At 45.5% G+C, this 14,462-nt stretch overlaps 1 protein-coding gene across 1 annotated transcript in view; it reads right to left on the bottom strand.

Moving 5' to 3' along the window:
• The window catches only part of rcan2 (regulator of calcineurin 2), a 297,762-nt gene extending 292,348 nt beyond the window's left edge, over nt 1–5,414 (bottom strand). The window contains exons 1-2 of the mRNA XM_033021323.1: nt 5,106–5,414; nt 4,256–4,478 (exon numbers count right to left, since the gene is read on the bottom strand). Of these exons, the coding sequence (XP_032877214.1) occupies nt 4,256–4,477 (222 nt within the window). The 5' untranslated portion in view covers nt 4,478; nt 5,106–5,414. The remainder of the gene's footprint in view (nt 1–4,255; nt 4,479–5,105) is intronic.
• Nucleotides 5,415–14,462: the final 9,048 nt, after the last annotated feature.

Here is a 14,462-nt window from a genome sequence, read left to right as displayed (position 1 = left end):
GCTTTTGAATCAAAACCAAGTACTGCTGCCCCAAAATATGCAATGAAAATGGTCCCATCCTTGGGATTTTTTTTGGGATCTGGGATTGTCCATGTGGCCAGATATATAAGCACCCTAACGTAAACATGATTCTTAAACTTATTTAGTAATGTAGTCCTCCAAACCTCTCCTGAGACTTCCTACTCTAAAGCCACTGAAATAAAGAGGTGGAAGTCAAATGAGGATAAAAGTGATACTTACTTATAATATGATTCTTTCTTTTTTTAAATATCAGCAATAATGTTAATTTATTTCAAAAGTGGTTCCTATCCATATTGCTGAAACACCATCTTCACATCAGCATGACAACGCTGCAGGTTTATCTATTCCTTGCCACTGATGCTAACTATCAGAAATGACCATTATTTTGCACTTAAACAATAATCATTAATGTAAAATGTCCTGTGCTCTATTTATTACCAATGGTAATATTCACACTCGATAGAAGATTCTAACTATTTTGATGATTTAGAAAATCTTCTCACTTACCATGTAAATTTCTATCTAGTTCACTTAACTCATTGCATCTTCAATCTGAATTGATCAGCAAAACCAGCTTGAGGCTTGTTTACAGAGGTTCACAAGCAGCATGGAATTAATTTTCATGTATCGGAGCACAAATTATAACCAGGATGTTTCTAAATTGATTTTCTGCTAAGTTCTGAAACATTTACTTTCGTTTTGTGAAGAGAAAATTATAAAATATGTGAGTGATCAAATGACCCAGTATTACGTGTTGCTAAACCCGAAATAACAATACAGTATAATACTAAACATTGATACTCTCTAATGAACATCATTGAAAAGCAAAGAGTGCAATTCACCACAAACATGGTCAAATACATTAAAGTGTCAATCATACTGCACTTCGAAGAAGGTCAGTAGAGAATAATTTTGGATCCACAGCCTAACCTTGAATGAAAGTTGGAAGATAAGTCAAGGCAATACAGAACATCACAGGAGATCCTACTTCTCTGTGGCTATCAAACTGTACAACTTCTCCCCCTTCTGTCGTGGGGTAGACTAACTCACCTCCCCCTCCCCAATCTTTGCACATCCCCAATCCTTTCCACTTGTCACTTTCATTTAATATTTCATGACTGGTGGCAGATCAATTTCCCTCCTGGGATAAATAAAGTTCTATCATATCGTATCGTAAGTTGAGTTTATTGTCATAAGCACAAGTACAATGGGGTACAGGTACAATGAAAATCTTGCTGGTAGCAACATCATAGACAAAAAGACTGAGACAACACACAAAAAGATTGTGCAAAATCAAGACAGTAGGCAAAACACAATTGGAGTCATACAGCACAGTAACAGGCCCTTCAGCCCAACATGCCCTCGCTGGTCACGATGTCACATCTATGTTATCCAGCTATGTTGTCACAACCAGCTGCCCATGCTTGACCTATATACCTCTCAACCTTTCCTAACCATGTACCTGACCAAATGTATTTTAAATGGTCCCCGCCTCAACTACCTACTATAGCAGCTCATTACATACGCACCCACTCTGTGTGTGAAAAAGTTGCTCCTCGGGCACTTATTAATTATTTACCCTCTCACCTTAAACCTAGGTTCTCTGGTTCTTGATTCCCTACTCTGGGTAAAATATTCTACACATTCACTTCATCTATTATCCTCATGATTTTGTACACCTTTATAAAATCATCCCTCAGCCTTCTGCACTCCAAGGAATAAAGTCCTAGCCTGCTCAACCATTCCCTATAGCTCAAGTCCTGGCAACATTTTTGTAATTCATCTCTGCATACTTTCCAGCTTGGCAATGCCTTCTCTACACTCTTTCCACCTTAATGGTATCCTTCCTATAGCAGGGTGACCAAAACTGAACACAATAGAAACAAATATCCATGGTAATGCAAGAGATGGTCAAAAATTGCTGAACTAGGATTACGTGTGTAAAAGTCGGTTCAAGAACCTGTTAGTTGTGGCATGGTGGCTGTTCCTGCACCTGCTGGTTCGTGACTTTAGCCTTGCATATCTCCTGTCCAGCGAGAAGAGGGCCTTACCCTGATAGTGGGGACCCTTACCCGGATAAATATCGTAAGCTTCACTCATATAATGTAGGAGATCATTTGAACCGTTCACTCATTGTACTATTGACAAATATATGCAGAAATCAGTCAGCTATTTTAGAGACTTATTATAAGAGGCCCAAAACATGGAGAGTTTACGGTCAGCCAATTAAAATTTACACGCTTAAATTGGATTAACCTCAGTCAGTCCGAAGCATGTGAAATGAGGAATTCAACTTACTTCTCAAGAAGTATTCCTTGAATAATGTGAAAATACTGCTATGTACTGTATTCTTGTAAAAGTGGAACTATAAATGTTACTCGTCCTAAAATTCGCAGGACCCACACTATGTTCCCAAATCTGGAACTCATTTTAAAGCAAATTGTTTTACATTTTTCAAACAGCGGTCACTTGGGAGCAGAAAATGTTCTCTAGACCTACAGACAAAAATAGATTATTTGGGGGCACTGCTATACCCTACATTTAGAATCTGAACCTTTATTGGGATTTATTTCAGTGTAGCAAGGAATTTGGAAGTAAATGAAAATAAATCACAATCATGGTGCTTATTGATTTTCAAGCAGATAATAATGAAGAGAATATATACTTCGACAGTAAAAAAACACACATATCAGCATCATACGTTTTCATATTTTGCAACATTTTGAGAAATGGTTTGCACCAAACTCCCTCATTTAACATCAAAATACAGGTTTTAGTTACCAGGATTGTTGGACAGTAACCCTTGGAGAACTACAGTAGCTTTTTTGCACCACATCCAAAAATAACACAGGATCAGTGGTTTTCTTCAGTGTGCTATAAATAGTGTGATGTTTTCATGTGCTTTGCACAGTTCTTTGCCTTGTTTTGCTGCGTCTATAAGATCAGCTTGAGGAACAAATCTTCTTACAATTTAGTTTAGTTTAGTTTAGAGATACAGTGCGGAAATGCCCTTCAGCCCACCGAGTCCGAGCCAACCAACGATCACCCCGTACACTAACATTATCCTACACACACTAGGGATATTTTACAATTTAACCAAAGCCAATTAAGCTAGAAACCTGCATGTCTTTGCAGTGTGGGAGCAAACCAGATAATTTAATTTTTTTAATTCTGGGGGGAAATAAAGAGGGGGGGATAACCTATAGGTTTGGGATCCTGTAAACAAAATTGCTAAGTATCAGGGAAAAGGGTCCATAGGATTTCACATCGAACACAGAAGCAAATGCTCTCGGCTAAAATCAGTTAATTAATAAATAATTTTTGCTGTACTGAAAATAAAACATAATTTTAGCTCTCAATTTACAGGGACATGGAAGGAACCTGACAACTTCAGGTACATGATTATGCCATAGTTAGCACCGTAATGATAAAAGTGGATTGAATAATTCAACCATTTCATGTGATTTTGAACTATCCCTATAAAGCAGCTCAAAATTATTCGCAGTATCGAGATTGTAAAAGTCATCATTATTGTTTCCATTATACAACATCACACATTTAAAACATGTTATACAGTTTATCACAGATCACTCAGCCATTCAAAAACAGGATCGGGCAATTCATCCCAGTTGTTCTGTGCCAGTATTTATGCCCCAACAAGCCTTCTCCTGCCTCCCACCTGATAAACCTTTGCTCCCATGCATTTCCCCACTCCCCTTCAAACACCTCTGTCTGATTCATGTACAATATAGCTGTACTCTACAGTTACACGTCCTTATTCTAGCCCTTTCTGAGTAAACAAATCAACAACAACGTCATGCAGCACAGAAATAGCCTTTTTTTAGACTATCGTCCATACTAACTTCAAACACCTATTGCCGAAATCCAACTTTATTCTCTCCACATTCCCATCAACTCAGTTTCCACCACTCACCTACAAACAACTTGCATGTTGCACTTACTCTGAAAAATGTCCATGTTCGGTTGGAAAACCGAAAGCTTTTCTGGAAACTCGTTCCTTTACAAAATTCTTACTGCGATAGGATGTTATTACCTTTCGCACAATCTTCAATATCAATCATCACTGCCTGACTAGTATTCACTATTCCTACTCCCGGCACTAAACAAGGTGTTTTGCTTGAGATGTTATAATATAAACGAAACCAGGACGTACTAATCTAATTGATAATTTCAGATCCATCCGCTTCCATGTTACACTGATGGTGATACATACCCTTCGCTGTTCGTCTTCAAAAACAGATTGATGCACGTTGCAGGCGAAGAGTGAGGTCGGGAGGTCTGTGAAATCCGTTATCTCGTCGAAATCTTCTTGCGAGAGGATGTGATCATTGGGATCACGGATATCTACGGCCTGAAGGAAAAAATCGCCGGCAGCAGTTCTGTCGCTGAAGCGCTTCAGGTTCTTCATAGCGGCAAAGGGGTCGTCTCCTCTCATCCTGCTCAGAAGCAAAGTAAGTACGATTAAGTGCAGCCTTGCAACGAGCAGTAAAATTATATCACTCCAATGGAAACATGATTATCTCAGACTCTTAGCAGCGAGATTACAAACGATCAGCACTCCCGAAGGCACCCACTTATGTTAGTCCAGGAATATCGAAACAGCGAGATTGACACACAATAAAAATTCTCATCAGCAACGTCTAAAAGTAGAATGACTACAACGAAACCAATACACAAGGGAACAGCAAAACAATCAAATTGGACTGCTTTTCTGGATACGGTGTTTCACACTATATTCCTGATTATTTTATTTTTATTTTTAATATTGCAGCAATATTTCCAAATCCAGACTGTTCCAGCTCCCAACACAAACACCCTCATCATTGAAGAAATGGACAGCCTCTCTCTCCCCCGTAGATGCTATCAAGTGCAGATGTGAGTGGAGCCGGCGCACTCAGCTGTAAACACCGCTGCCAGTCTAGCTGTTCAGATGCCGAGCTGCCTATCATCAGGCGGTGATGAGCGCGGTGTTATTCTGCATCACCTCCGACGCTCAGTTCCCACTGAAGCCTGCTCTCAATCTCTCTCCCGCTGGCTGACATGCAGTGCAAGCTACTGCCTACCTGCCTATGTTCCCAGCTCGCCGTGTCCCCGCGGCCGGAGCGCTCGCTGTCAGCTCTCTCCGTCCTCTCTCTCTCAGCCCGCTGTGTCCCTGCGGCCGGACCAGCTCTCTCCGTCCTCTCTCTTTCAGCTCGCCTTTTCCCTGCGGCCAAACCAGCTCTCAGTCCTCACTGAGTCCGCCGTGTCCTTGCAGCCCGAGTGCTGTCAGCTCTGTCAGCCGGCCGTGTCCCTGCAGCCGGACCAACTCGCTGTCAGCTCTGTCCGTCCTCACTCAGCCGGCTGGGGGTGGGCAAGACACCCGTCAACATCGCTCTGTACCGGCTCCAGCAGCCAATCCACCGCAGCAACACGCCCGCCCGCCCTAATGGACAGGGGCTGAGTCCAATCGCCGATAGCGCAGCCACAACGCTCACGCCGAATATAGACACAAAATGCTGGAGTAACTCAGCGGGACGGGGCAGGCAGCATCTCTGGAGAGGAATGGGTGACGTTTCGGGTTGAGACCCTGTTTCTCAGACTGTGAGTCAGGGGAGAAGGACACATAGAGATATGGAAGGGTGAGGTGTGAAGACGGCTGGTCAACGAAATGTAGAATGGTTCAATCTTTGTTACCTGAGGGGAAGCTGACAAGGAGGCATACAATCAGTAAAATGTAATCAGGAGGACAGTGACACTGATCTGAGAACTAGGGTGGGGGAGGGACGGAGAGAGAGGGAAAGCGAGGGTCACTTGAAGTTAGAGAAATCAATATTCATACCGCGGGTTTCGGTGTAAACCAGCATCTGCAGTTCCTTCCTACACACAACGTTCGCTCCGGGCCAAGGTGCCCGGACCTTTGGGAAGAGATCGAAGACAGAAAGGAGTGGAGATTAGGCTGGCACTGGGTTTGTGCTGAAGGCTGGGCAGGTGGCCATTGGAACTGCGGGGGTTGGCTGGGTCCACATTACCTTTCTTTAGAAGGGAGCCAGCTGGATGCCAGTACCAAATATGCATTTGATAAACAACATGAGAATTAGGGCAAAGGAATTCCACACCTGCAGAAAATGTAGGATTTGGGTTTTTTTTCGGGGATCCAGGTGTTAATGGCAAGGCTAGCATTTATTACCTATTCCTGACTGCCCTTGAGAAGGTGATGGTGAGCCATATTCAACAGTCCTTCTCTGGTGAAAAGTGTTCTAACACTCTTATTGAGCAGAAAGTTCCACGATTTCAACTGCCACATTGAAAGAAAAGTGATATACTTCTAAATATGGATGATGTGTGACTTGGAAGGATACCTGCAGGTTGTGGTGTTCCTATGAGGTTTACATTTGGTTTATTATTGTCATATGTACTGAGGTACAGTGAAAATGTTTGTTTTGCTTGATATCCAGTTAGATCTGATGTACATCGATACCATCAGTTCAAATACGTACAATAGATAGAGCGAGGGGGATGGGCAAAGTACGAAATGTAGTTCTCAGCATTGTAGTACATCACTTCCATAGATAAATTCCAATGTCCTCAATGGGGTAGAGGCAAACCGGACAGTGCCCTAGCTTATGTAAGGACTGTTCAGAAACGTGAAGCTCTTCCCGTCTGTTCCCTTTATTCTGGCATCAGCCAATCTTCCCTGTCCCGCCTGCAACTGGTCCAAAACGCCGCAGCGAGACTCCTGACGGGCACCCGAAAAAGGGACCACATCACCCCGATCCTGGCCTCTCCACTGGCTCCCTGTGCGGTTCCGTATAAACTTCAAGATTCTCCTCCATGTCTACAAAGCCCTCAATGGGCTTGCCCCCACCTACATAAAAAGTCTTCTCACCCACCACTCCACCTCCAGGCCCCTCAGATCGGCTGACTTGGGGTTGCTGAATATCCCACGGTCTAGGCATAAGCTCAGGGGCGACCGCGCCTTTGCGGTTGAAGCCCCTAGACTGTGGAACAGCATCCCCTTTCCCATCAGAACTGCCCCCTCCATCGACTCTTTTAAGTCAAGACTAAAGACTTATCTATACTCCCAAGCCTTTCCTGACGTCCTGGGAGTGAGGGCTACATGTATATATGTATGTAGTTTGTTTTGTTGTGCTATTCTTATAACAAATGTAAAGTACTTTGGCCAACTTTTCGGATGACACAGCTGTTGTCGGCCTCATCAAAGGGGGCAATGAGGAGGAGTATAGAGACATAATAAGCAACTTTGTGGAGTGGAGCGCACACAATAACCTCCATCTTAACACCACAAAAACCAAGGAGATAGTTGTGGACTTCAGGAGGGGGAGGAGGAGGACTCAACCAACACCAATCACCATTAAGGGCACTGAGGTGGAGGTGGTCGCTAACCACAGGTACCTTGGTGTGCAGCTTGACAGTGAGCTGGACTGGAAGGGTCATATGGAGGCGGTGTACAGGAAGGGACAAAGTCGACTGTATTTTTTAAGGAGGCTGAGGTCATTTAACATCTGCCAACCCCTGCTGTGCAGTGTCTACCATTCAGTGGTGGCCAGTGCTCTGTTTTTTGCTGTGGCCTGTTGGGGAGATGGCGCCCGCATAGCGGACAAAAACAGACTGGACAAGCTGATCAGGAAGGCCGGCTCAGTGGTCGGGGCTGAGCAACGAACGGTCCAGCAGGTGGCAGAGGCCAGAACTCTGAACAAACTGGGTTCAATAATGACCAACCCCACTCACCCACTCCATGCCCTGAAGGTGATCAAGAGCAGCATCTTCAGTCAGAAACTGATTGCACCAATGTGCAAAACTGAGAGACATAGGAAGTCTTGTATACCAGCTGCTATAAGGTTATATAATGCGCATAAATAACTGCACTTTTTTTCATTCATTGTATTTTAACTTGTATTTTAACTTGTATTTTAACTTGTTAAGTATGGAAGCTATTTGAGGAAATGTGTGGTGTTATGTCTGTCTTGAAGCTGTCGTGGCACTGTAATTTCCTGTAAAGGATTATTAAAGGTATAATCAATCAATCAACGAGAGTTGTTTTTTAAATGTGCTATATAAATAAATGTGACTTGACTTGATTGTCTGGGGGCTCATGCTTTCAAGCTTCTGTACCTTCTGCCGGATGGGAGCAGGGAGAAGAAGGGATGACCCAGGGCTTGGCAAGTCTTTGGTAATCGTGGCTGATTTCCGAGGCAGTGTGAAGTGTAGTTGGAGTCAATGTAATTTGTAATTTGTACTTTGTAATCAATTTATTACGCAAGTATGTAAACATTTGAAATTTGCCAACAGTCATTCATAAAAGCAACAAGATACATAAGCACATAAAAATTAAACATAGATTTAAATAGCCACCACAACGACGTGTGATAATCCCCAGGGCACACAACTGCTACACTCCGTTCACTTGCGGTACCCCACTAGTCACTGCCTGCCATAGGGAGGAGGAGCCATCTTGGTGAACGGCTGCTAGCAGCAGCCGTCCGTCTTAAATTCGTTTTTTTTTTTAGTTTTTAGTGAGTCCTGTTTTTTTGTTTGTAGGGGATATGGTCTTTTAATGTGGGGGGGTAGGTGTTACTTTATTTATAGGCCCCTACCTGGTCGGTGTGGCAGCCTTTTTTCCGGGCTGCCCGTCGACCCGTCGGCGTGGCCTACCAGCGGGCTTGGAGCGCCGTTTCTTGGCGGGAACCACCCAGCACCTCGGCCTGCGTGGCGGCACTGCATTGGAGCGCTGGAGCGCTGGAGCGGAGCGGGCGATGCCTTGCCTGGGTCGCCGCGCTGGAGCTCTGGCGAGCTGGACCGCCGTGAGCAACATCTCCGGGCTGCGGGTTTGCGGAGCGGAGAGGCGGCGTGCGTAGAGGCGGCAAGGCGGCAGTGACGAGAGCGGGCGCCGACTTTTTCATCTGGAGCCTAGGAGCGCCAAACCGGCGCGGCCTTGTCGGCTTCGGCAGCCGCGGGCTCCAACCAAGAAGCGGCCGTTCCAAGTGGCCCAGCCGCCGAAAGGACTCTCCCGACGCCGGGGCAAGACCACCCGGTGAGAACGGCCAGGGACATCGGGCCTCCGTAGAGGCAATTGCGCTGGCCCCAATAGGCCTGACTTTGGGGTGAACATGGGGAGGGGACTGGACATTGTGCCTTCCTCCACAGTGCTATCCACTGTGGGGGGATGATTTTTTTTTGTCTAACTGTAGTCTTGTAGGTCTGTGTTCAAGATGGCTGCCGTGAAGGGAGAGTGGACGCTGGCACGAATTGGTTGCCGCTGCTCTCTCTTCACACTGTGTTTTTGATTTTCTGTTTTTGGATTGAATTCTGTTTTTAATTTGTGTCATTGTGATGTCTTTAATTACTTGTTTTACTCCGATTATATGTTTTTATTCCGATTACTATGTAAGGTGTCCTTGAGATTTTGTATGAAAGGCGCCCATTAAATATAAAATTTATTATTATTATTATTATTATTGTGAAAAGGACCCGTTTACTCCTACTCTTTGCTTCCTGTTTGCCAGCCAGTTCTCTATCCACATCAATACTGAACCCCCAATGCCGTGTGCTTTAAGTTTGTATACTAATCTCTTATGTGGGACCTTGTCGAAAGCCTTCTGGAAGTCCAGATACACCACATCCACTGGTTCTCCCCTATCCACGCTACTAGTTACATCCTCGAAGAATTCTATAAGATTCGTCAGACATGATTTACCTTTTGTAAATCCATGCTGACTTTGTTCAATGATTTCACCACTTTCCAAATGTGCTGCTATCCCATCTTTAATAACTGACTCTAGCAGTTTCCCCACTACCGATGTTAGACTAACTGGTCTGTAATTCCCCGTTTTCTCTCTCCCTCCCTTCTTAAAAAGTGGGGTTACGTTTGCTACCCGCCAATCCTCAGGAACTACTCCAGAATCTAAAGAGTTTTGAAAGATTATTACTAATGCATCCACTATTTCTGGAGCTACTTCCTTAAGTACTCTGGGATGCAGCCTATCTGGCCCTGGGGATTTATCGGCCTTTAATCCATTCAATTTACCCAACACCACTTCCCGGCTAACCTGGATTTCACTCAATTCCTCCAACTCCTTTGACCCACGGTCCCCTGCTATTTCCGGCAGATTATTTATGTCTTCATTAGTGAAGACGGAACCAAAGTAGTTATTCAATTGGTCCACCATATCCTTGTTCCCCATGATCAACTCACCTGTTTCTGACTGCAAGGGACCTACATTTGTTTTAACTAATCTCTTTCTTTTCACATATCTATAAAAACTTTTGCAGTCAGTTTTTATGTTCCCTGCCAGTTTTCTTTCATAATCTATTTTTCTTTTCCTTATTAAGCCCTTTGTCCTCCTCTGCTGGTCTCTGAATTTCTCCCAGTCCTCCGGTATGCTGCTTTTTCTGACTAATTTGTACGCATCATTCTTCGCTTTGATACTATCCCTGAATTCCCTTGTTATCCACGGATGCACTACCTTCCCTGATTTATTCTTTTGCCAAACTGGGATGAACAATTTTTGTAGTTCATCCATGCAGTCTTTAAATGTTCGAAGCAAGTTCCAGTGACGTCAGTGAGTTCGCGGAAGCAGTCACGGACTTCATCGCAACAGTAACCGACAACATCGTCCCCACGGTAAGGGTAAGCACCTTTCCGAACCAAAAACCCTGGGTAGGCAGGTCTGTTCATGTGGCCTTGAATGCTCGCACCGCTGCCTACAACTCGGGCCTGGCATCAGGAAACATGGACGTCTACAAGGCAGAGTCCTACCGACTGCGAAGGGCGGTGAAGGACGCAAAGAGGAGGTACAGAGACAAGATGGAGTTACAGATGGAGCAGCAGGGGCAACACCACCCCAGGTCTGCCGACTATCGACAACACCGCCAGCAGGCTGGCTACCGAAGCTGAAGGGAGGAATCTGTACACATTCTCGCTGTCCGAGCACGACGTGAGGAGGGCTCTGACACGGGTGAACACGAGAAAAGCTGCAGGCCCCGATGGCATCTCGGGGCGAGTACTCAAGTCCTGTGCTACGCAGCTAGCTCCAGTGCTCACTACATTATTCAACCTCTCCCTGGACAAGTCCGTGGTCCCTGCCTGCTTCAAAAAAGCCATCATTGTACCGGTACCAAAAAATGCCTCCCCAGCCTGTCTGAATGACTACCGTCCGGTGGCCCTCACCTCGGTAGTCATGAAATGCTTTGAGATGCTGGTGAAGAAACACATCTGCGCCTTCCTCCCTCGGAACATGGGCCCGTTGCAGTTCGCATACCGTCCGAACAGATCCACAGACGATGCGGTCTCCCAGGTCTTGCACACCGCTCTCTCCCATCTGGACAGCCAGAAGGGGGGGCTACGTGAGGATGCTGTTCATAGACTACAGTTCAGCCTTCAACACGATAGTCCCCACCAGACTGGCCGGGAAGCTAATGGAATTGGGGCTCAACACCTCCCTGTGTGCCTGGGTCCTAGACTTTCTCACTGCCAGGCCCCAGGTAGTCAAGATGGGAGGGAATACATCGAAGTCCCTCACCCTGAGCACAGGATCGCCCCAGGGTTGCGTCCTCAGCCCCCTATTGTACTCCCTGTACACACATGACTGTGTGGCTAGGTTCAGCTCCAACTCAATAATTAAGTTTGCTGATGAGACTGTGGTGGTGGGCCTGATCTCAGACAACGACGAGAAGGCCTACCGGGAGGAGGTGGCTGATCTAGCACTCTGGTGCCAGGATAACAGCCTCCTCTTGAACATCAAAAAAACGAAGGAGCTGATCATGGACTTTAGGAGGGCACATCATCCGAGGACGTACACTCCATTGAGGATAAATGGGGATCCTGTGGATAGGGTGAACTGTTTTAAATATCTGGGAGTCCACATCTCCGAGGATATGACATGGGCATCACACGCCTCAGCACTCGTGAGTAAGGCAAGGCAGCGCCTTTACCACCTCAGGCAATTGAGGAAATTCAGAGTGTCTCCGAGGATCCTCCAGTGCTTTCCACGCAGCGGCGGTGGAAAGCATCTTGTCCTGGGAATATTACCATCTGGTTTGGGAATTGGTCTGCCGAGGACAAGAAGGCTCTGCAGAGAGTAGTGCGTTCGGCCGAACGCACTATGGGAACTTCACTTGCCCCCCTGCAGGAACTATACATCAGGAGGTGCAACTCCAGAGCCAACAATATCATGAGATACCCCTTCCACCCCTGCAACGGACTGTTCCAGCTGCTACGGTCAGGCAAACGCCTCCGTTGCCATGCGGTGAGAACGGAGAGGTTGAGAAGGAGTTTCTTCCCAGAGGCCATTCGGTCTGTAAACACCTATCTCACCAGGGACTAACTCTACTGAACGTTTTTCCTTCCATTATTTATTATGTAAAAGAATATGTGTGTTTATGATTGTGTTTATAGTTTGTTTGGTTGTTTGTCTTTTTGCACAAAAGTCCGCGAGCATTGCCACTTTCATTTCACTGCACATCTCGTATGTGTATGTGACAAATAAACTTGACTTGACTTGACTTGACTTGAAAGCATAAGCGGAGACCCACAGCCATCAGTTCAATATCCGGTCCACACACACGCTCCTTCACCGTGATGTGACGAGAGTTATACTGACCGCTGTCACTCTCTCTGCAGTTCCTGTCCGCCCGAACAGTCAGAAAACCGTCCACACTCGCACTAGACTCTGGGATGTCCTCATCGACTGATCACTGCAAGATCACTGCAAAACACTGAGATCACTGCACTCACGGCACTCCCTCCGAATCCTCACCAGTGCAGGCAGCACCTCCATCTTGTTTTTTCGGCGACCCCAAATTCCCCAGGCAAATAACTTATACCTTCTTTCCTCCTTTTCTGCCACAGTCAGGGCAATCAAAACTTCCGCAGTCGGCGATCGAAGCTTCCGCAGTTGGGGCGATCGAAGCTCCTGCGGTTGGAGCTCCCGCAGTCGAGCCTAACAAAGGGACTGCCAGCGATGAAAAAGTCGTATCTCCGTCGAGGAGATAAAAAAGGATTCCCCCCACATAATACAAAAACTAAAAGTACACTAAAAATATACAAGTAAGCACAGACCAAAATAGCAAAAGAAGAAAAAGACGAGACAGGCTGTTGACGAGGCTGCCATGTACGGCGCTACCCAGTGGGAAGTTGGTCTATATGATCGACAGGGCTATATCAAGCCTCTGCAATTCTTGCAGTCTTGGGCAGAGCTATTCCCAAACCAAGCTGTGATGCAAACTGACAGCATACTTTCTATGGTGCATCTGTAGAAGTTTGCAAGAGTCACTGGAGACATGTTGAATTTCCTCAGGGTCCTCAGGAAGTCGATGCTTTGGAGTCCCTTTTTGGCTGTCGCATCAATATGGTTGGTGTATGACAGACCATTGGGAATTTTAACGTCAAGGAACTTGAAGCTCTAAACTATTTCCACTTCTGCACCATTGATGCCGATTGGGCCATGTACTCCTCCATGCTTCCTGAAGTCAATAGCTACCTCCTTCATCTTGCTGGCATTGAGGGGATGGTTATTGTCCTGACACCATGCCACTAAGTTTTCTATCTCCTCCAGTACTTTGTCTCAAGATTTATAATGGTGGGGTAGGCAGGAGCGTTGGGGGGGGGGGGGGGGGGGGGGTGAGGGGGGTTAGTTTGTATTATGTACTGGTCTACACCAAGACCTCTGCAGTTAATTGAAGTCTTGAACAGAATAGTCACCACTCCATGTTGTGAAGCATCCTGTTAGGATAGTATCTTCACTACATCTGTCGAAATTGGAAAGAGTCAATGGAGCGATACTGAATTTCCCACATCTTCTGAGGAAGTAGCCTGTTGGTGTGTTTTCTCAGTCAGAACGTCTATGCATTCGGACCAGGACAAAATATTGGTGATATTTACACCTAGGAACTTGAAGCTTTTGACCATCTGGTACCATTGATGCAGACTGTGGTATATACATTGCATCAATGACTAATTAGCTCCTTTGTTTTGCTGACTTTGATGGAGACTTCACTGTCTCATCACCATGTTTAATAAATAGTTGCTATCTCCTTCCTGTACTCCATCTTGTTATTGTTCAATATCCGGCCCACTACAGTGGTGTCATTTGCAAATTAATAAATGGAGTTTAGCAGAATTTGGCCGCATAGTTGAGAATTTATAGGATTGCAGTAAGGGGCTGAGAACATATCCTCGTTGGGCACTGGTGTTGTTGTGAATGATCATGGAAGATGTGGTCTATGGATCAAGAATTCAGGTGCAGAGGGGGCATCTCAGTACTTAGTCCAGTAGTTTGGAGATGTTTGGTTAGTATTGTTGCATTAAAGGTGGTGCTATAATCAATAAATTGGAGTCTGGCGTAAGTGTCATTATCCTGATGATCCAAGAGTGAGTGTAGGTTTCGGGAGATGGTGTCTGTCGTGGTCTTGTTGTGTTGGTC

Source organism: Amblyraja radiata, chromosome 5 (assembly GCF_010909765.2).
Source record: "Amblyraja radiata isolate CabotCenter1 chromosome 5, sAmbRad1.1.pri, whole genome shotgun sequence".
In the NCBI taxonomy this organism is placed as follows: domain Eukaryota; kingdom Metazoa; phylum Chordata; class Chondrichthyes; order Rajiformes; family Rajidae; genus Amblyraja; species Amblyraja radiata.
Note: the sequence above shows the minus strand (reverse complement) of the source record. Positions and strands in the feature narration are given on the sequence as shown.